The sequence below is a fragment of the Dermacentor andersoni genome, chromosome 10 (assembly GCF_023375885.2).
Source record: "Dermacentor andersoni chromosome 10, qqDerAnde1_hic_scaffold, whole genome shotgun sequence".
NCBI classification, from domain to species: domain Eukaryota; kingdom Metazoa; phylum Arthropoda; class Arachnida; order Ixodida; family Ixodidae; genus Dermacentor; species Dermacentor andersoni.
In genome coordinates, this window is record NC_092823.1 from 5909672 (window position 1) to 5930784 (window position 21113).

General features: G+C 47.4%; 1 protein-coding gene across 2 annotated transcripts in view; it reads right to left on the reverse strand.

Annotated features, from left to right (window-relative positions):
- LOC126519715 (acetylcholinesterase-like) overlaps window positions 1–21113 on the reverse strand; it is a 107523-nt gene that overhangs the window by 49781 nt on the left and 36629 nt on the right. For both annotated transcript variants that reach the window (XM_055065372.2, XM_050169071.3), the window contains exons 3-4: window positions 16408–16760; window positions 10801–11091 (exon numbers count right to left, since the gene is read on the reverse strand). In XM_055065372.2, coding sequence (XP_054921347.1) covers window positions 10801–11091; window positions 16408–16760 — 644 coding nt within the window. The remainder of the gene's footprint in view (window positions 1–10800; window positions 11092–16407; window positions 16761–21113) is intronic.

The following is a 21113-nucleotide window of genomic DNA, read 5'->3' on the forward strand; positions in this document are numbered from 1 at the left end:
CGCGTAACAATATGATTAATAAAAATCGGACCCCTTGGTTCGCTTTCTTCTCCTTCATTACATTACGAGGGTCATGAGAGCGGGCCCGAGCCGGACTCGGGCCCGCTCATTAAAAGGCCTAAGTCGGGCCTTCGAGCACACGTGAATATTATGCAGTGCATGGTCTAAGGTATTTTGTGCCAAACTGAAGTGACACGTGCAAAGAGCTGGCTCTCGTATACCTTAGTAAAGAAAAGCGAGAAACAGATGAAGTTCTCAGTTTTTTCTGTTCCCCAAAAACGAACATCACGGATGTTCCCACGGGAGGAACAAAGATTTCGGTCTTTTATTGCTTATACACTGCAGCTGATCAGACCTGCTGGAGGTGAGGTTGACACATACGGTACAATCTGTAAGTAAAGATTTTTGATGCTGCGCCTATACAGGTGTAGACCGCATTATAAAGGGTGTTTCACCTAACTTCGGCCAAACATTAAAGATATACAAATGTTTGGTAGCTCGACAAAACCGAGGTAATTTTATTTGCCGTCGCTTCTAGATACTCAGTTTATTTTTTGCAATGCGCCTAATTAGATACTTAGTCGTAATTAATTAATCAACTTCTCAATTATTATATTTAGATGAAAAGTATCAATGAGAAATTGTAGAGCACTATGGGGAACTCCCGATACAGCTTTCTGTTGCTCAACACGTGCAACATAAAAATGTCTTTTTCGAAAGTGAAAGAAGTCCGCGAACGCACGCAAAGTGCCTCGAGCGGCGCCTGTCGCACAGAAGTTTTGAGTGTATTCGCGAGTTTGCTTCACGCTCGGAAAAACACTTATATGTAGCAGGTATTGAGCAACAAAAAGCAGTATCGGGAGTTTTTCATGTTGGTCTACAACTTTCTTATTGACGCTTTTCATTTAATAATGGAGAAGTCAATTAATTAAGACAAGTTATCTAATTAGGCGGATTGCAAAATATAACCTGAGTATCTACAAGCGACGGCAAACAACAATACCTTGGTTTTGTCGAGCGACGAAGCATCTGCATATCTTTAATGTGTGGCTCAATTTAACACCCGAGATTTATTTATTTATTTATTTATTTATTTATTTATTTATTTATTTATTTATTTATTTATTTATTTATACATACTGCAGCCCGTTAGGGCTATGGAAGGAGTGGATGTACGTGAGAGCAGAACTAATTATGATATGCAGCAACAGAAACATAGAAATAGAAGAATGTAAAGCAACTATACATCAGCAATATCTTTTAAAAATTGAAAAATGGGTAACAAACGAACTTTGGCAGGTAACAAATTCCACTGTTCAATTATGTGGGGGGAAAACTGTATTTGAAAGTGTTAGTGCGTGGATGGAGTTGTCTGATATTTTTTTTATATTTTTTTATCTATACAAGTACCTGCAGCGCCACAAGGGCATTATTGCAGGGGGGGACAAATTGAAGAAAAGTGAACATGTGACAAAAACTTGATACAGCAGAGCACAGGTGGTAAAAGTAACAAAATACGTAACATAGATGAGTCATCTCGACGGCAAAACGGTCTTGTGAAATGCGGTGCAAATTTGCAAGACAGAAATGGAAAGGGTACACTATCGCATGAAGTGCAATGCCAGCCAAATGATATAAAGAAAACGGGATAATATACTACGACAGACTGCGTGACAATAAAGACAGAAACTCTGAACACGTTTTACATTCACCAATGCTCCTGGGAAGCCTATTCCAGTGTGCGGAAACATGCGGGAAAAATGAATTACGGTAGACATCAGTACGACAGCGCATTTCAAGGACTTTCAGCTCGTGATCACATCGTTTAGAGATGAAGTGGGGAGGGAAAATGTACAAGTTCTTTTTATTCCTGTGAGATCAAAGTAGATTCGGAAAAAAAGATCTAATTTTGCAGTTAATCGGCGGTGTGCTAGTGTTTTCCAACCAAGGTCCTCTTTAAGCAATGTAATACTGCTACGGAAATTATAATTACCAGAAACAAATCTTGCAGCGCGGTTTTGGACGCGTTCGAGCTTTTCTATAAGTTTAGAGCTTTGAGGGTCCCATACCTGGCAAGCGTATTCGAGTACCGGACGAACATTTGTTATGTAAAGCTGTTCTTTTACTTTCTGGGGGGCGTTATAAAAATTACGTCTAACAAGGTTTAGTATACGAGATGATTTAAAGGTTAAGTGTTCAATATGTCTGTTCCATGTTAAATTTTCGGAAAAGAAGAACCCGAGGTATTTGTAGTGTTCGACCTTTTCAAGAAGTAGTCCGTCCAATTTATACACTGATCTCACAGGAAAGCGTTTACGGGTGAATGACACAAGTTGGCATTTAGCATTGTTTAAAGACATGCCCCACTTAATGCACCAAGCATGAATTTTGTTTAGATCATTCTGCAAACTACTAACATCACAATCATTTTCTACATTCTTGTATATGGCACAATCATCAGCATATAACCTCACTTTGCATTCTAGATTGTGCACAATGTCATTTATAAAGACTAAAAATAACAAAGGCCCCAAAACAGACCCTTGGGGCACGCCAGAGGTTACGGTGACAGGTGTTGATGTAGTGCCGTTTATTAAAACATGCTGTGTTCGTCCAGACAGGTAATTTCCAAGAGACATGATAAGCACTAGTTGAAGTCCGGCAAGCAGGCGTTAAAAGGAAGGTATCTGATAGGTGACAAAATAGAAAATCTTCAGAGATTCTTTGTGCCGCCGTTTAGAAAGAAACTGGAGGTTTAATTTCGCAAGAGCAGCTGACGGTGAAAAGTCTCGGCCGAAGCGACGGTAAACAAAACAAATATCCTTCCTCTGGACCGATTAAATACAATTTCACATTGTTTATATGGGTTCCATATAACCCAACGGATTTACGGCCAGCGGAGCGGAGTGGACGAGCGGAGACGCGACTGCGCATGCGCACAAAGCTGCGGCGGCCAGGGGTTTTACGGAGCAGCGTTGGATGGATGGATGCATGAATGGATGTTATGAGCGTCCCCTTTGGAACAGGGAGGTGTGTTGCGCCACCGAGCTCTTGCTACTATACTGCCTGATATCCTACCTAGGTTAAACAATAAAAAAGAAAAAAAAAAACACTATGAACTACCACGCCCAAATTTTCTGATCCCCTATTGCGAACTGTGCTTTTGTACGTCTCCGCCTTTTGTCGTTTCCCCACTTTTCTTCCACCAATCCTCCTATCGCCTCTTACTAATGTCTATTGCGGACATGTTTGCTTTACCACTACTCCCGCTGAACCCAAGGGCTTCAAGGAGGCCAGTGGTGCCTAAATCGACCGCTGGGTAGACGTCTTCACATTCTAATAAAACATGCTCCGTTGTTTCCCTAGCTTTACCGCAGCAAGCACATGCTTCTTCTTCCTTCTTATATCTCGCTTTATAGGTGCGTGTTCTAAGGCATTCCGATCTCGCTTCGAAAAGTAATGAGGTTCCCTTTGAGTTATCATAAATGGTTTCTTTCCTGATTTCGTTTTTTCCTCTTGACCTTTCCGCTTGACCTTCTTTGTTGCTGTGTTGCCCACCCCACAGGCCGCATACTTGCTGGTAAGTTTCCTAGTTCTTTTGCTCCATTGTCAAACAATGCTTTTCCTGTACAGATACCTGAACACTCTCCCAGCCCATTTACTTTCTTCCATATTCCTCAGCAGTTCTTCATACTCAATTTTACTGCGAGCTTCCCTCACTTCAAAACTAGTCCAGCCCATATCCCCCTGCACAGCTTCATTTGTAGTCTTCCCGTGAGCGCCCAATGCGAGGCGACCCACTGACCTTTGGTTCCCGTCGAGACCTGATTGTACCCCTGATTTAAAGCAAACAACCGCATTTCCAAAAGTAAGTCCTGGAGCCATTACACCTTTCCACATACCTCGGAGGACCTCGTACCTATTGCATCCCCATAGCGCTCTGTGCTTCATTATGGCTGTATTTCTCTTCCCTTTCACTGTTATTGTTTTTTCCTGTTTTTCCATATATCTATTGCCTTCGTTTATTGATATACCAAGGTATTTATATTCTGTTACCCGAGGTATTTGTTGGCCCTGTATCTCCACTGTCTGTTCACTGTTTTCATTGAATACCATAACACCTGATTTTCTAACACTAAATTTCAAACCTAAACTGTTGCCTTCCTGTCCACAGATATTAGCCAGACGTTACAAATCACTTTGCTTGTTAGCTAGCAACACAATGTCGTCCGCATAAAATAAACCTGGGAGTTGCTGCTCTTCTACTGTACCCGCCTGTTTGTATGAAAGATTAAACCCGATATTACTTCCTACTAGCGCCCTCTCCATGCTCACCATGTACATCATAAACAGCAGCGGGGATAAAGGGCACCCCTGCCTCAGTCTCTTGTTGATATCAACTTTCTCCTCGCTCCTCGTCCCTTCCCATTCAACGCAAACGGTATTTTCTAGGTAAATCTCTCTCAAAACCTATATACAATCGTTACCTAAGCCTTTCCGGTCCAGAATATCCCACAAAATGTTGCGGTCTACGTTGTCGTTGGCTCCTGTAATGTCTAAAAAGGCCACATACAACGGTCTGCTTTCTGCTTTTGATATTTCAATACACTGTGTAAGAACAAACAAGTTATCATCCAAACGCCTGAAGCCATTCTGAAGCTCTCCCAAAATGCCGTTATTCTTTCCCCATGCTTGAAGCTTTAATTTGATTGCCTGCATCGCTAGCCTGTATATTACCGATGTAATGGTCAACAGTCTATACGAGTGAATTCTGTCTTTCTTCCCCTAAAGTTTTTTCCACTGCTTTCACCAGAGCTTCCTTATTTTTTGGTCCTAGTTCATTTATCAGCCTAACAGGAACATAGTCTAGCTCTGTGGCTGTGCGCTTAGGAATTTTCTCTTCCACTTTCTTCCAGTTTAAATTTGTCAGCACGAGCTCCTTTTCCACTTGGGTCTTCCATGCTCTTTTTTTCTTCAACTACAACCTCGTCACTGCCTTGGAAAGATTCGGCTGTTACTTTTCGGATGTAACTTATTGCCGCTTCTCCTTCCAGTCTGTTTTCATCTTCGTCTAGGATATGTTGTTGTATTGTTTTTGACTTCCTGCCTAATAGTTTTATGTGGTTCCAAAATATTCTAGGAGCGGCTTTCTTTTTTTCACGTATTTCTGACAACCAACGTTCACTTTCACCTTTTAATTTTGCTTGCACCAGTATTTGAACCATAGACTTTTTCTCCCGGTATATTTCCCATTTACTGGTTACTTCATCCTGCCGCAACTGCGCCTCCTTTGCCTTCCTGTGCTCTCGAGATGCTTTCTGTCGTTCGGCGATCGCTTCTCGTATCTCCTTGTTGCACCAGCTTTTCGGTTTCTTTTTTCCTTTCAACGAACATGTTTCTCTTTCCCTATTTTTGTAGTTATCACACTTAGAAGCTCACCATATTCCCACTCTTTACTTGGGCATTTGCAAAGTTCTTCCTCGACTCTAGTGATTATATTTGCTATTTGTTCAGCGTTCAAATTTAAACTGGCCATTTTGCTCTCCTTGCTCTCTTTCCCAACTACATATCCTATATTCAAAATGATGCGTTTACTGTCACTCCCTATGCTGCTATAGCCTTCCCCGTCAATCACCATTTCTCTCAACTTATCATGAATTCCTCCTATAATCAGATAGTGGTCAATGGTTGATTGCCGGTTTCCCACTTCCCACGTGATCTGCCCTTCACACTTAGGCCCTGTATTCACGATAACGAAGTTATGTTGCTCACAAAGGTCTATCATTGACTTTCCGTTATTGTCGGTATAGCCATCTAAATCCTGTATGCAGGCATTCATGTCACCTAATAGGACAATCTCAGCATCATTCCCGAAACCCTTAATATCAGCGCTTTTGCATTCCACTAACTCTTTATTCTTCTCTGTGCAATTTTTTCCGGTCCACAAATACGTAATTCCCAGCCAAGTTTCTTTCCCACTCATTGTACCTGATAACCAAAGATGCTCTTGAGATTGTGAATTTACTCTTTTCCATTTGGCTCCCTGATGGATGAGCGTTCCGACTCCCCCTCCCTTTCTTTCCGACTTAGCTCGGTTGCACCCTTCCCAAACATAATTGTCAATAACTGGCGGCTGTTCTGAGTCTCTAAGGTGCGTTTCTGTAACCGCATACACCCCTATTTGTTTTCTTTTTCACTGCTCCACAATCTCTGCCCATTTTCTCTTCTGCCACCCTGCATGTTTGTGTAGCTTATTACATGGCGAGCTCTTTTTCTTGCTTTCCTCCTTTTTCGGTTATCGACGGCGATGCTCTTCTGATGTTCCCCTAGGGGACCTTCTTCATTACTACCTACTCTGACCTCCTGAGCGCCCGCGGGCCGCCTAAAAAAGCAACAGCGCGACCACCAAGTCGCCAGCCCACTTCTCGTGCCATCCTGTAATTGAAGTGGATCCCGCTCGTCTAAAACCACCACAACTTCTCACTTTCATGTTTACTTCGACAACCTCGAAGCCTTTCTCTCGGCTCATTTTTCATATTACCTCATTAGCAACCACTACGGTTCTTTGTACGTGACTGTCACGCACAGGCACCTCCGGCACCGTGCACACCACGATCTGCACCTGAGGGGATAGCTCGCGCAAGTCGTCCACCCCCTTCGCCAAGCGCTTGCCTAGTCCTGGCTCTTTCCTGTTTAGGACGTCATTTAGCCCACCTGCTACTATGCCAAGGTTGCGCACGTGGGCATTTTCCGCGAGCTTTTCTTTTGCTCGCTCCATGACAGAACCCAGTGTCCGCCCTGGAAATGTCCCTACCGCCACTCTTTTGTCGCCTTTCACCCTCTCCACAGTTGCTTTTGAGCACCCAGCCAGGTTTTAGTCGCAGGCGATAATCACCCTTTCACTCTCTCCTACCTCGCCCTGCTTCCCTTTGTCCTTTTCCGCGTGATTCGGACTCGACAAGGGGGATTTTCCCCTGGGCTCCTGCTTTTTCCGCGTGTCGGCCTCAAGTTAGGTGCCGCTCTTTCCAGCTAACCCTTCATCACCCTGCATGGATTCCACGTATTTCGCTGACCCTCTCTCGCCTGTCGCGTCGGGGTTCTGCGTTCCATTGTCACGCACATTTTCGGTCACAAAGGCGGCCCTGTTCAGCTTTTCCTCGGCTGCTTCAAGTCACTTTTCAACTACCTTCCGTGCATCACGCTCCCTGTTTAGCTCATTTTTGAGCTCTTGCACTTGTTTGAGAAGCTCTTCCTGGAAAGCCTCCATTTTCTGCAGCCTATTATCGACATCACATTGTGTGCCGGTTGATTCGACGCCCTCTCCATTCTCATCCGTCCCCTCATCTGCCTTGAGGGACCCCCCGCGTACTGCTTGCTTTACCGGCTTTCTCGCCATGTATTGCACGGCCTTTTGCAAATACTATAATACTGTAATAATGCTACTGCTGTTGCAAATACTATAATACTATATCAATGCAGAGCACGTGCGTTTGAGCAAAAACCGATAGGCACAGGATCCAAATCCTCAAAATGTCGCAAAGCAACTCTCACCACTGTTTAAAAAACAATCAATGCCGCCGAGAGCGAAGGTATGACGCGCTCTCGCACGCGCTGAACCACGCGGCCACGCTCTCACTTTTCTACCAAAACACGCACAGTAAAACCACTAATAGTTATTTGTCTTGCCACTTCCAAGCTATCATTTAAAGACTACAAACACTCAACGTCCCAACCGGCTGCACGTGTTGGAGCACGTGGCACGAAAGGACGCTCTAACCATCCTTAAAAACAAATGTACACGAAGCACACCCGCGTACCCGAAATACGAGACAAAAAAAAGGAAAGAAAAAGAACCCCACCCAATTACTATTTAAAGGCAAAAACAACAGCAAATAAAAAACCGCGCCTGTCTTGTGTGTTCCTTCTTTGTCCCTTGTTTTTTAGTGCGGTTACATGATGCATTCCATTAACGACCACAAACTAGCCCGCTTATCCCTGTTAAAAAAAAAAAAAAAAGCAAGCTCAAAGTATAGACAAAAACTTATTTCGTCGCCGCCACGGAGCCCCGAAAAGCACGTCCATTCGTCACAAAATCCAAACAAGCAAACAAGCTCTTCCAACACGGCGGCCTTCCCGCGACGCAGTCGGCTTGGAAGGTATATGGCGGTGGCCGCTCAGTGTTGCCAGTCAAATCCCGACCTTTGCGGTACTCAGAAATTTTTTCCAGTGACTACGTGCCGATTGCTCGCAGCGCCACCGCGGCGATCATTCCGCAGCAGCCCCCACCGCAGCCGGCGGACGTCAGACTAGCAAGTATTTCTAGGGACCCTATCCTTACTCCACTCGAGCAGGTGAGTGATCCGCCGGGCTAAGGACCGATTTACGCTCAAACCACCCATGGCCGCACGCCGCACCGCAAGCGAGCGGTCCTCCAGTAATGGCCGACGTGACGTCACGAGAGGCGGTCGTGAACTTTTGCCTCCGTGCGGCGACCGCATAAACATGGCGCTGGTTGGAAGCGAAGCGGAGCGCGAGGCCTAGACCGCTAGGCTGCAGCGGCAGTGTGTCTTTTGTGTGGTTTATTGTGATCATTGCAAGAGCTATTCAGCACCTGCAAAGCTATTTGTCTAACGCAACAAGCAGCTGTACTCTTCCTGACCTCTTCAGTCCGTGCGATCGCGAAAGAAAACAGACGGATGTGTGTTGTGTTTACGCGAGGGTAGGAAGGAATGAAGCCGGCGATTTCGTGTGTTTTGCCGTTTTTTGCATGTGCATTACAAACGCGAAGGCCATCGCATACACCTGAATTCTAAGCATGACACTAGTTCGGTACGCGGCAAAATGAAAAGATTGCGATCGCCCTCCTCAGCGTATGGTGTTAGTAGGTGTTGTGTGTGCGCGCTTCATCGATACCAAGATTGCAAGTTTGTGCAGTACTGGTTTGTGTTTCAGAAGTGATGGCACGATGTGTAGCGGGAGTAAGGTGTTCCAATGAGAGAGTCGGAGTGGTTTCAGAGCGGGAGTCACTCCGTGGAGCAGAAAAAGATGCTCCGCCAAAATCGGCGGAGTGGACCGGAACTCTGCGTAACGTATTTCCTTTGCCACGTTTGTCTGCTGGGAGGCGCCACCGGTCACGACTCGCGAGGAAGCAAAAGCTGTTGCACGCTTGGTGAGATATACATTCCGCCCTTAAAAAAAAAAAAAAAAAATCAGTTGAACGGCGCTGAAGAGGCAAGTTACGGGTGCTGCGGTGCCGGGAGAAAACAGCGGAAGGAAATGACAGCACGCAAGGCATCCTGGGTAACTCGGCGATAGAAGTTCCGCCTTCCTCCGGCGGCGCAGGTTGTGTTCCAGTCTTCCAGTCACGGATTTGGAGGCGTTGCCATAGGTGTTCTGTGGCGTTGCTCTGCGCCAGAGTCGAGTGTTCGCTCGCGGTGTCCGTCGGCCACTCCGACTCCGCCATTGGAATTCAACACTGGACAACGCCGAGGTGCGAGCGCCGCTAAGAGACACCTTGGTCAAAGGTCGCCTACCATTTTTTGATGCCCCCACTTTCATTTACATTAATTTATCATTTCTTTAACTCAGTAAGTACAAGTAACTTCCGCTTGGTGCCTTTGTTTGTCGGCTTCTTATGATATAATTGTATATATTATGAAGAATACTCTTTTCTTGAGGAATATATATATATATATTTGTGTGTGTGTGCGTGTGTGTAAGGATCAAGGAAGGAAAGGGGGCTTGCCCATACCACTCGAAAAATAGTTGGTACGCCACGGGCTCCGTTTGCAACGTGCCGCACGAGACAGAAATTCCGCGCTAGCCAATATATCGCAAAATGAAAACATGCATGAGCTGCACTCAAATTACACATTTACACATTAGGGAGTATCATAATTGTCTGTGAATTTTAAATGCTAAGCAGTTTTTGGCGAACGTTTGCCACTTTGACAATATCTATCTAGCTGCCTACGTCTTGGTGCTCTCATTGTCGTTTCGTTAACTTGGTATGTACCAAAATTGGCATAGTACGACAGGAGTGCATGGCCAACATAAATGAAGGGTCATGACATTAATGTCATGACTTGCGTGTCATGTAGGTCAGGAAACAGCCACCTACGTCTTGGTGCTCTCATGGTCGTTTCGTTATCTTGGTAGGCTCGGTGCAGAATGCTTCGCATACCATCGATTCCCGCGGGCGTGGGATCTGCCGTGTTTATTATTTTGTTTTGTTCTGTGAATTTTCCTCTTACGATCAGGGTCTCCTGTGAGTAATCGATCTAGATAAGAACACACAAGTTAATGACGCGCAATGAGCTATGGAACGATAAATGTTAAGCATAACGTTAAGAGACAGCAAGAGAGAGGTGTGGATGAGAGAGCAAACAGGGATAGGCGACATCCTAATTGACATTAAAAGAAAGAAATGGAGCTGGGCAGGTCACGTATTGCGCAGGTTAGATAATCGTTTGACCATTAGGGTTACAGAATGGGTACCAAGAGAAGGGAAGCGCAGTCGAGGACGGTGGAAGACTAGGTGTGGTGTAAGAAATTCGCAGGCGCTAGCTGGAATCCATTGGCGCAGAACAGGGGTAATTGGAGATCGGAGGGAGAGACCTTCGTCCTTTGCAGTGGACATAAAATAGGATGGTGATGAAACAGACACTTGTGCAGATTATAGAGGTTCACTGTCAATACGACGCCCACACAAGTCGACGCTAAACTGATCCGATTATATAACTGGAGAACGACAGGTTTCTGCCGGCCCAGCTTGAAGCAGAGCCAGCGTGCACGACCTACTTTTTCCGCAGGCAGCCGATGACCGAGCCCGGCTGGGAGTCGAGAGTGACGCCGGCCGAGCGGCAGCCGACGATGGCCGCCACGGCGTCCCCCTTGGCGACACTTCGGTGAACCGGCTCGGAGAAGTCGGGCGTGCCCATCGCCCCGCTCATGGCGATCGCCCGGTGGAACAGGCCGCGGCTCATCGGCGATAGCAGGTGCGCGTGCACGCTCATGGCCCCTGCGCTCTCCCCGAACAGGGTGATGCGCGTAGGGTCGCCGCCGAAGTTCCGGATGTTCTTTTTGATCCACCTGCACGTCCCAACTGTGCTTCCGGGACTGACACATCTCGAGCTCGTCATACACCAGTGCGTATTGGGCTAAGGAGTGGTTTAAAACTGCCACATAGTGAAGTGAAGACAACGTAAAAAATAAAACGACTGCGAACAATGCCGTGAGAGCCCCACTTTTATATGCGCGTGCTTTTCTGTATCGACGTCCTGCTATGCATCATCGAGGCACAATTCATAATTTGCGTTAATAACGCGTCACTGCAATTACAGCCGTTTCAAGAGCTCTAAAAGAAACTAATTACACGTGTATATCTGAAATTAAGCATATTAGCATTGTCAAGCTTGTGAAATAAGCGTGCGTATGGCAGTAATCGTAAATGAATTCGTGCGATATCGGGATCACACCGTTCATAATCGTCTTCACCATCATTCGCTACTCTTAACAAGTTGCTCCGCAAAAATAAAAATCATGGCGCAATAAGACAAGACATTGCATATGACCGGCGCTAATCCTCTGCAATGTCCTTGTGTTCTTGCGCTATGATTTCTGCTTATTCCTTACGAGCCAGCTCACCCAAGAAGCTGCTTTACACCGGCAAACTGGTCATATTTATGTGACTGACGCATGAAATGTGCTTCGTGCTCAGGCACGTACCCAGGATTTTCTTTCGGGGGGGGGCCACCACCTCCATCATCATCATCATCATCATCATCAGCCTGTTTTATGTGCACTGCAGGACGAAGGCCTCTCCCTGCGATCTCCAATAACCCCTGTGCTGCGCCAACCGATTCCAACTAGCGCCCGCGAATTTGCTAATTTCATCGCTCCACCTAGTGTTTTGTCGTCCTCGATTGCGTTTTCCTTCTCTTAGTACCTATTCTGTAACCCTAATGGTCCAACGGTTATCTAACCGGCGCATTACATGACCTGCCCAGCTACATTTTTTCCTCTTGATATCAATTAGAATATCGTCTATACCCGTTCGCTCTCTGATCCAAACCGCTATCTTTCTCTCTCTTAACGTTGCGCCTAGCAATCTTCGTTGGATCGCTCTTTGCGCTGTCCTTAACTTGCTCTCAAGTCTCTGCCTCATATGTCAGCACTGGCAAAATGCACTGATTGCACACCTTACTTTTGAATAATAATGGTAAGCTTACAGTCAGGAGCTGGCAATGTCTGCCGTATGCGATCCAACCTATTTTTATTCTTCTGTGAATTTCCTTCTCATGATCAGGGTTCCCTGTGATTAATTGACCTAGGTAAACGTACTCCTTCACAGTCTCTAGTGGCCGACTGGCGATCCTGATCTCTTGTTCCTTTGCCCGGCTATTTATCATTATCTTCACCTTCTGCATATTAATATTCAACCCCACTCTTACACTCTCTCTGTTAAGGTCTCCAATCATTTGTTGTAACTCGTCTGCTTTGTTGTTGAATAGAACAATGTCATCGGCAAACCGAAGGTTGCTGAGATATTTGCCGTCGATCTTTACTCCTAAGCCTTCCCAGTTTAATAGCTTGAATTCTAAGCACGCAGTGAATAGCTTTGGAGAAATTGTCTCCCTGTCTGACCCCTTTCTCTATAGGTATCTCCCTGCTTTTCTTGTGTAGAATTAAGGTAGCTGTAGAACCTCTGTAGATATTCTTACGCGAAGGACGAGTCAGTAAGACGAGAAACTATTTACAGATTATATTTACAACAACGGTTGCAGCGCTGACCGGTTAGATTCACAGCGCGAGCTCAGTTCGTTCTTCCTCCTCTTTTCTGGAGTGATGGCGCCCACGCGCATCGGTCAAACAAACGAATACCAGACGCATGTAGCAATACTTTCCAAGCTTTTTACGTAAGCGTTCTGTACTCCTTGATTACGTAGTGCCTCTATGACTGCTGGTATCTCTACTGAATCAAATGCATTTTCGTAATCTATATAAGCCACATAGAGGGGCTTATTGTACTCTGCAGATTTCGCGATAACCTGATTGATGACATGGATGTGATCCATTGTAAAGTATCTCTTCCTGAAGCCAGCCTGTTCCCTTGGTTGACAAAATCCAGTGTTGCCCTTATTTTATTGGATATTATTTTGGTAAATATTTTATATAATACTGGGAGCAAGGTAATGGTCCTATAAGTTTTCAATTCTTTAACGTCTCCTTTTTTGTGGATTAGTATAATGTCTGCATTCTTCCAGTTTTCTGGGACCCTTGCAGTCGATAGACACTTCGTATAAAGAGCCGCCAGTTTTCCAAGCATTATGTCTCCTCCATCTTTGATTAAGGGAACAGGGTAGGCAAATTTTCCGAAAAAAATCGATTTTTTGTTTTTGTGTAATTTAAAATCTCTATTCTTTCCTTAACATGACCCAGTGTTTCATTTGCGCGTACGTGAAATATTTACCTCAAAATCAACATTTTTCGAAACCTAGGCGGCATCCAGCCACGCCCCCTTTGACACATGCTCGGGATCTTTGCCTCTCCTAAACTGAAAAAAAAAAATTTTTTTCACCGCCTATTTTTTGTCACGCTTAGCGGAATGGCTGTCACTCATCTGGCAACAGTGAAACCTAGCTAGCATATTTTATTTAGCCAAACGAATCCTAAGACGCAGCTGGATTACTCGCAACGCGCGGCGTTTTGCTCGTGCTTTGGCGTGTTTTCGCGGACAATCGAATTTATTTATACTTTGGTGCTGGTTATTTAGCGGTAATGCAATGACGAAGCCAAAGAAGTGCTTCAGAAAACGTATCTTCCACGGAAACCGGCATAAGTCGACCTCCAATGACGCCAATTCTCCGCAACACAATACAGCAGTGGGCGCCGCGGCCACCACGTGAGCGTCTGCATCGAAGCTTTCGCGCTCGGCGGAACGCTCGAAGCGGAACGCCGGTGTTTCAGCAGCTCTCAAAGCCTGAGCTTCTCCAGAAATGTCTCCATGGAAAAACTCAGAACGCGAATGAGGCGTTCAACAACGTTGTATGGGAGCGCGCTCCGAAGAATGTCTTTCTTGGCCTCAAGACGCTGAAAATATCGACAATGGATGCTGTGCTAACTTTTAATGACCGCAGTATTGCTCGATCCGACATTTTGAGGTCATTCGGAGTTTCTCCAGGATGGTTCACAGTCCAGTGGTTGCGCGAAGTTGACAGGCGGCGACTGTACTTTGCAGAGAGGGCTACACCACTGGTAACTAAGGAGGCCCGGAAAACAAGGCAGCTACCACAGAAAAGAAGTGTTGACGATGGAGGGGACTACCAGGCTGGTGGCCATTGAAAAAAATGCGCCAGAATTTGTTTCTATAGTCCTATATTGCAGTAAAGCTCTTTCTTCCACTTCAAAGCCAATTATCTCAAAACACCAAATTTTGCTGCATTTGACCCTTTTTTTCAGAAACTACAAGAGCTATGGAGAAAATATTTTCCAGATACTGAGCTAACATTACAGAAAGTCTACTGAACCAGGATTATAGATATCCCCTTAGGGGATTTTTGTTTACAGGCTATTTACTGCAGATTTTGGCTCTAAAATTTAGTGGGTCCAGTAAAAAAATGAAAACAAAAAAACTAATCTTTAAAAAGAAATAATCCTGGTTCAGTAACACTGCCTAACATTGCTGATTACAATGCCACCAAGTTTAATGTTCTAGCCCCAGCAGATCACGAGAAAAAGGGTCACGAACATAGCCTAAAATGCATGGCAAGAATAGGACCTACCCTGTCCCCTTAAATCGACTGTTATTCCACCTTCTCCTCCTGCTCTTGATCGTTTCATGTCTTGCAGGGCCCTTCTGACCTCATGGCTAGATAGGAGAGTTTCTGTATCCTGTTCATTACTGTTTCTAAGTGAGGTATCGTGACTCTTCTGGGTATTGTATACAGGTCAGCTTAGAATTTTTCTGCTGCTTTTACTATATCTTCGAGATTGCTGATGACATTATCCTTCTTATCTTTTAGTGCATACATCATGGTTTGTCCTATGCCAGGTTTCTTTTTTACTGATTTCAGGCTGCGTTCATTTTTTACGGCTTCTTCAGTCTTTCTCATGTTATAGTTTCGAATATCAGTTATTTTCGCCTTGTTGATCAGTTTTGACAGTTCCGCGAATTGCGTAACGCTGTGCGGCCGCCAGTCCCATACAACCGCGTAGAGCGCAGGACTCTGCGATTCCAGACGTACTGCGCTCACCACGAAAGGTTAGAAAAACACCCACATAAGCACATCACAGAAGTGGCTACGTGAGGCGGTTCGACCGATAACTGTAGAAGCGTCATTCAAAACAAGTAATTGTTCTCCACTTCCGGCGGCGTTTTCTCTACTTCCTTTTTAAATAGAAAGATGTTGATCCATAAATATTCTCATAGACAACGGTTAACTTTTTTATTATTCGCTTTTGCTTGGAGTTTGCTTGTTGCCTTGGCTCTCTCCCTTAGTAGATCGCTTAATTTCTCAACTCCTCGCGATTTTTGTTTCCAGTTGCCAATTTTGCACGAAAAGTGCTATACAATTAGGGAAAAACAGACGAGGTAACGGACGACAGTCATCTTGCTTATGGGTTTAAGGGTTATTGCAAGGTTTCATGATGGACGCTCTTTCACATTATTTTATTTCCCACCTTATCTAACCTATATCACGTGTATATGGTTCCGGGCATCTGCCAGCGTCGCGGCGAGCCGTAACTCAAGGAAATAATGAAGCAAAGGGATAAGTTAAACGCAACTGGCGTTTTCTCCGGCCGCAACTCGTTCCATGAGAGTACAGACCAGCTGAGTAGCAGCCGCATCCCTCTCCTAGTCCCAGGATCATCCTAAACAAAGAAGATTGAACTAACAAAAGCAACAGCTATGCGCGTGACGGTTGAATAGATGGTGACAACTGAACGCATCTCGAGTTAATCGCGCGGGTGTGGAATCTATGAGAAAACTGTCCTTCACATTACAAGAGATGCCGATAACTACCGCCATCTAAAAGGAGTGAAAAAGGCAGCATAATGCTGACCGATGAACAGCTGCCAAGTCTCAACATTGATCGGGCGGCGCTTTAGGAATGTGTGAGGAGTGGTGGCGTGGGTGGGGAGAGAGGGGGGGTTATGCCACTTGATATCGGGGGGGGGGGGGGGGCCGGGCCCCCCTCCTGGGTACGTGCCTGCGCTTGAAAGAATGTCAGCACGAAATTGTTCACTGTAGCGTAACTAGGACACCAATGTAGAACAGGACACATGTTTGAAGTTAGCGCTCTGTATATTCTGTTCCTACAATGAGCATACTTGATCCCATATTGACCTTGTTTGAGGTATGTTGTACGGTCATGCGAGAAGAACGTATATGCAAAGTGCACTCACTTGAGAGCAAGGTTCTGATCCAGCAGTCCCACATTGCCGGGCGCCTCGGGCGTGTCGGCGTTGAGGAAGCCCAGGACCCCGAGACGGTAGTTGATCGAGGCCACCACTAGGCCCGTCTTGGCCGCGATCACGGCGCCGGTGTAGTTATCGTACGAGGCCGAGCCGTAGTTGAATCCCCCGCCGTGAATCCATACCAGCACCGGCCGCTTCCGGTTCCCCTCGGCCGTCCAAACATTCAAGTGGAGGCAGTCCTCGCCGTACTTGATGTCTCCACTCAGCAGACCGCCGCCTCTCGCGTTCATCTGCGGACATCCCGTACGATGGCTGCTCGCGTCTAGAGTGCCGTCCCACGCCTGGAGAAGAAACGTGTTATGCGCAACCGACCAGCTGTATTCCCGCTGCAGCAAGCGTGCTGTCTCAGCATCTTGCGATGACATTCGCCACTGTGAATACCTGGTAGCGTTCGCATCTTTGTATGCATTGTATGAAGACAGGGAGCGCCCATGCAAAAGCTTCGGCTTGGCAGGCTACTGCCAAAACGCCTTCGTTTGGGCCTTTCTTCGCTCTCGCCCTGAATGTCAGCGCCGCAAATCTTGACCATACATGTCGGCCGGCGACCTCCAACCCCTGCTATTCTCCTTGTGATCGTGTTGGCCTCGATCACTTCCCATAACTCCAGCAACCAACCCATGAATCACAGTCGCCTTCGACCACGTAACACTTTACATAGATACTGCTGCTTTCCCAACTGCTACAGTGCAGGAGCTCGGTGCCTTTATTTTCCGCCATTTCGTGCCTTCGTCTTAAACACCTCATGAACTAACCCTGCACGCGGTTTGGCGAAAGCGGACGAACGACTACTACGCCGCCTTCAGACCAATACTTTCCTTAGTCCGGCGGTCGCCCGGCACTTCATGCCGGAAATCTCAGGCACGTGCCCGACTTGTCAGGTCCTCGTCGATACCTTTCACGTTGTGGCTTCGTGCCCCGCCACTCCACTTTCCTTTTTATCCCCTTTCCCCATCCCTACTAGAGAGGCTTGGGAGGAGTACCTGCTCGGCTGCTCTACCTTGGAAGCTCAACGTTCCTTGGTGGCGCGCGCCCGGGCGCAGCGGCCATCTCCAATGGCGTCCCGGAATAGGGGCTGCCACTCAGGCGCACAGCAAGCAACTCTCTTATTAACTTCTTGAATAAAATGTTTCTACCACCACCACCACCATGAACTCTTCAGGGAGAGAAGCTGCGCCTTCCTGTATCAAGTCGTTAAAGAACTGCTTGCTTAATGCGCTATTGTGCATCGCACGTAGTCGCGGTTGGCGTGTAGCCCCCGTGCAAAAAGGATGCTCGACCACCATGCCTCATCGAAACGAAGGGTGAATTCCCAATTTGTTGTGGTTGTCTCAAGGGGTTGCCGGTCTGGCTGGCGCCCCGCAGTGCTTTCAGGCCCCTTTGTGTGTGTACGACTTTAGAGTAACCCTTTCCTCGAACTGTCAAGCTCTACAGGAGAACTTCCGCGAACCAACGTCGCCTAGAAGAAAGGATCAAGCCCCTACGAGGTCTTACAACGTCAGCAGGGACAATGGATCGGCCGCCTATCCATAACCAGACGCCCTTTCCGCGAACCAGCAACGCGCGAAAGAGAAGTGATGAGCTGTCTACTACTCCCAGGAGCCGCGGACTGCCGCCAGAGGAGGCATGCTTGTGAAGACGTCAACTGGGACAATGGTTCAGCCGCCTATCCACAACCAGACGCCCTTTCGGCAAACCAACGCCGCGCAAGCCAGCGCGTTCAAACGCTTGACGCATTGAACGCATGAAATGGCTCATTGAGCGAAAAAGCCGGCGTCTGTAGCAGCGAAACGGCACCTAAATTCCCATTGGCTGCGACGTCACGTCACGTGCGCGTCTCGACGGAGCAGGGTGAGCAAAAGGGAACACTTGCTGGCCGCTGGCGCGCCAGGTGTTGCGTGAGGGGAGAGGGCATCGTCGCGATGCCACGTCGGCATCGTTCTCGGAAGCCTGTGTTATCCGCGCGTTGCTTGTCTACGCAAGCGTTCGCCTGCGTTCAAACTTCGCGTCGGCAAGCGCTATAAAGAAATTAATACTTAAAAAACAGTGTAAATTCGAAAGGAAAAGCGCTGGCGGTAGCGAGTATCAACCTACGATCCCACGCTCAAGAGCAGACTGTCTTAACCCCTGGGCTAAATCATCGCCTCCTAGATAGCGAGCCTGTGCACGCTGCTTTATGACATCTTGATACTTGGGCCGAAATTTCCATGGCCAAGCCCGGCGTGACGAAGGCGGTGATGTCAAAATCACCTCGGCTTTCTCGCGAGCGTCTCCGTTAGATTCAATGGCAGTCGTGCAAGGTAGCATGGCGTCACGGATCGACGTGCACCGGTCTCGTGCTATCTAAGAAGCGTTGGCCAAGCGTCTCAACGCGCTCGCTTGCCCGCGAGGAGTTCGGAACTCGAAGTACTACGCAGCGGCGTTCACTTGGACATTAAGTCTTTCGCATTCAGAACTCATAAGTGCTTAGGTGTCCTCGGATATTTGCGCGTAAGCATTTTTATGGGCACTCTAGGCGAATTTTCGCTGCCGTCATCGCCATCACCGTGAACTTCTGTAAAGTGCGACACTATCGCGTACGCGCGCCGTATGCTGTAGGTGTGAGCAACAGCCAGCAACAGCTTGCGAGGGTGAGCCAGAAGTATGGTGGCTTGACGCGACTTCTCGCGTTCGCAAGGGAGGAAGGCGCGGAGGGTGCGCGCCGTCTTCTCACGCGCTCAGTCAGGGGGGCGGCAGGTCAGTTCATGGAGGCTACTCTGGGTTCGAAGGAGCCGGCCGGATACAACTGATGGCTTTGTGCGCGCTGTGTTCTCGCCCGCCCAGTGAGCGTTGAAGCGAGGGGCCCCCGTTGCCTCCCTCAAGCGTTCTGACAACGCGTGTCCGCGGTCATCGAGTTAGATTTCTTCGTGCGGCTGTGCGCGCGTGACACCGTGCTTCTTATTAATTCAGTTAGTAAGTGAATGTTTAAAGCTGTTTATGCAGTTTATAAAGCGACTAACCTTACTCGCATAGCTATCTAAAAAACATGGCTGTGGCTTAGCTAAGGTTAAGCCCAGGATGCGAAGCATACTAGCCTTTATTTTAGTTGTTGAACCACTGTTTAGCCTGGTGAACTGCTGTTGCTTGGCTATATTTGGTTCGGCTAGACGAAGAAACAACTCATGCGTTACTCTGCTTCGCCTTCAAGAGTGGAACGCGACACCGTTCCCGTCGACCCGCCAAGGAGTGTAAGACAATGGGCTACGGCGCAGCGACTACGCGCCCCGCATTGGACGCGGTGAGCGTCGAGCAACGCAGCGTTCGGCGCGGCAACGAAATGTGCGCCTGAGCCAGCGACGCACGCCTGAGCCTTAGAAACAGCTCGTTTCTAAGGCAACACCGCATTCACTAGAGGCGCTTTTGTACCGCTTTGAAGCATCGTACTCGTGGCTCAGTGGTAGCGTCTCCGTTTCACACTCCGGAGACCCTGGTTCGATTCCCACCCAGCCCATCTTGCAAGAGTTGAGCCAAAGCCACCTAGAAACAAGCGCAGCTGCTTATATACCGCCGCGACGCCGCGAGTGACGGCGCGAGTTGGAGCCCCGTTTCTCCTCTGTCGTGACGTCACAGTGTCACGTGGTATTGAAGGCGACACCGCCGCGCCTGAGGAGCTGGGTTGAGCTCTAGTAATATGCTTCGCATAAAATTTGCTATCGCTATCAATGATTAGCCTGTCGGGCGAAAGTGACTTTTTCCGAACGCCGACGGTTTGCCGTCGGTGTCATCTAATGTGCCATCGAGGTGCGACGCCTGGAACACCACTGGTGGCACTCTTCTTCACGCCAACTTTGCGAGACGTTTCGCAGCTGCCAGGGCGCAGCAGGAGTTGTGTTGCGTGCTGCGCTGCGCCGAGATGTCGCACCGACGTGTACCTTGAACACCGTACGTACGTGCAACGCAAACCTTGTTACCGCCGCCAATGTGATCGCCCTTCTGGCGAAACTGCCATTTTTGAAAGCGAATCTTTCTTTGCCTCTTCCTTCGACTTTCCCACTGCTGCTGTCGCTGTCTTGCACGCCGCTTTCCGAGGTAATTCAGAGCATGCATAAACATGGCAGGAGCGTGGCAGGGACGAAAGGCGTCGCGAGAAACTCCTTTGGATCGCGTCGGCACCTTACCCTCGAGGCGCTGTAATTATCTGTGACCTCCTGCAAAAGTATTGTAGAAACTGGCGCACTTACCTTTGTAATAACGTGCAACAATCCAGAGGATATGTAGGTAGAACGGTAGAGAGGAAGTAGGGAGAAGAGGCACATATTGAGTAGAAGCAACTGCAACCACAAAACTAGCGAATACACTCCGTACTACTCTTCGCTCCCAGCTCCCATACATGGGGGGAGGGCGGGAGAGGGAAAACGTGACTTAATACGGCAAGTAAATGCTACTGCTATAGACACAACAGCTGTTGCGGACAAACTCAATAAATTTTTGTTCAAGGTACGGCACAGCACGTTTTTGCTATTTCCGAAAAATAAGCACCGTGTAAATTTGTCAAGTGGATAACTGACGAGTAGCGTGCAGACACAACGCCACATTAAGGCACCGTAGCGTTTAGGCGACTCTACGGAAGCGGTCGCACGTCAAATAAGCAATTCTGT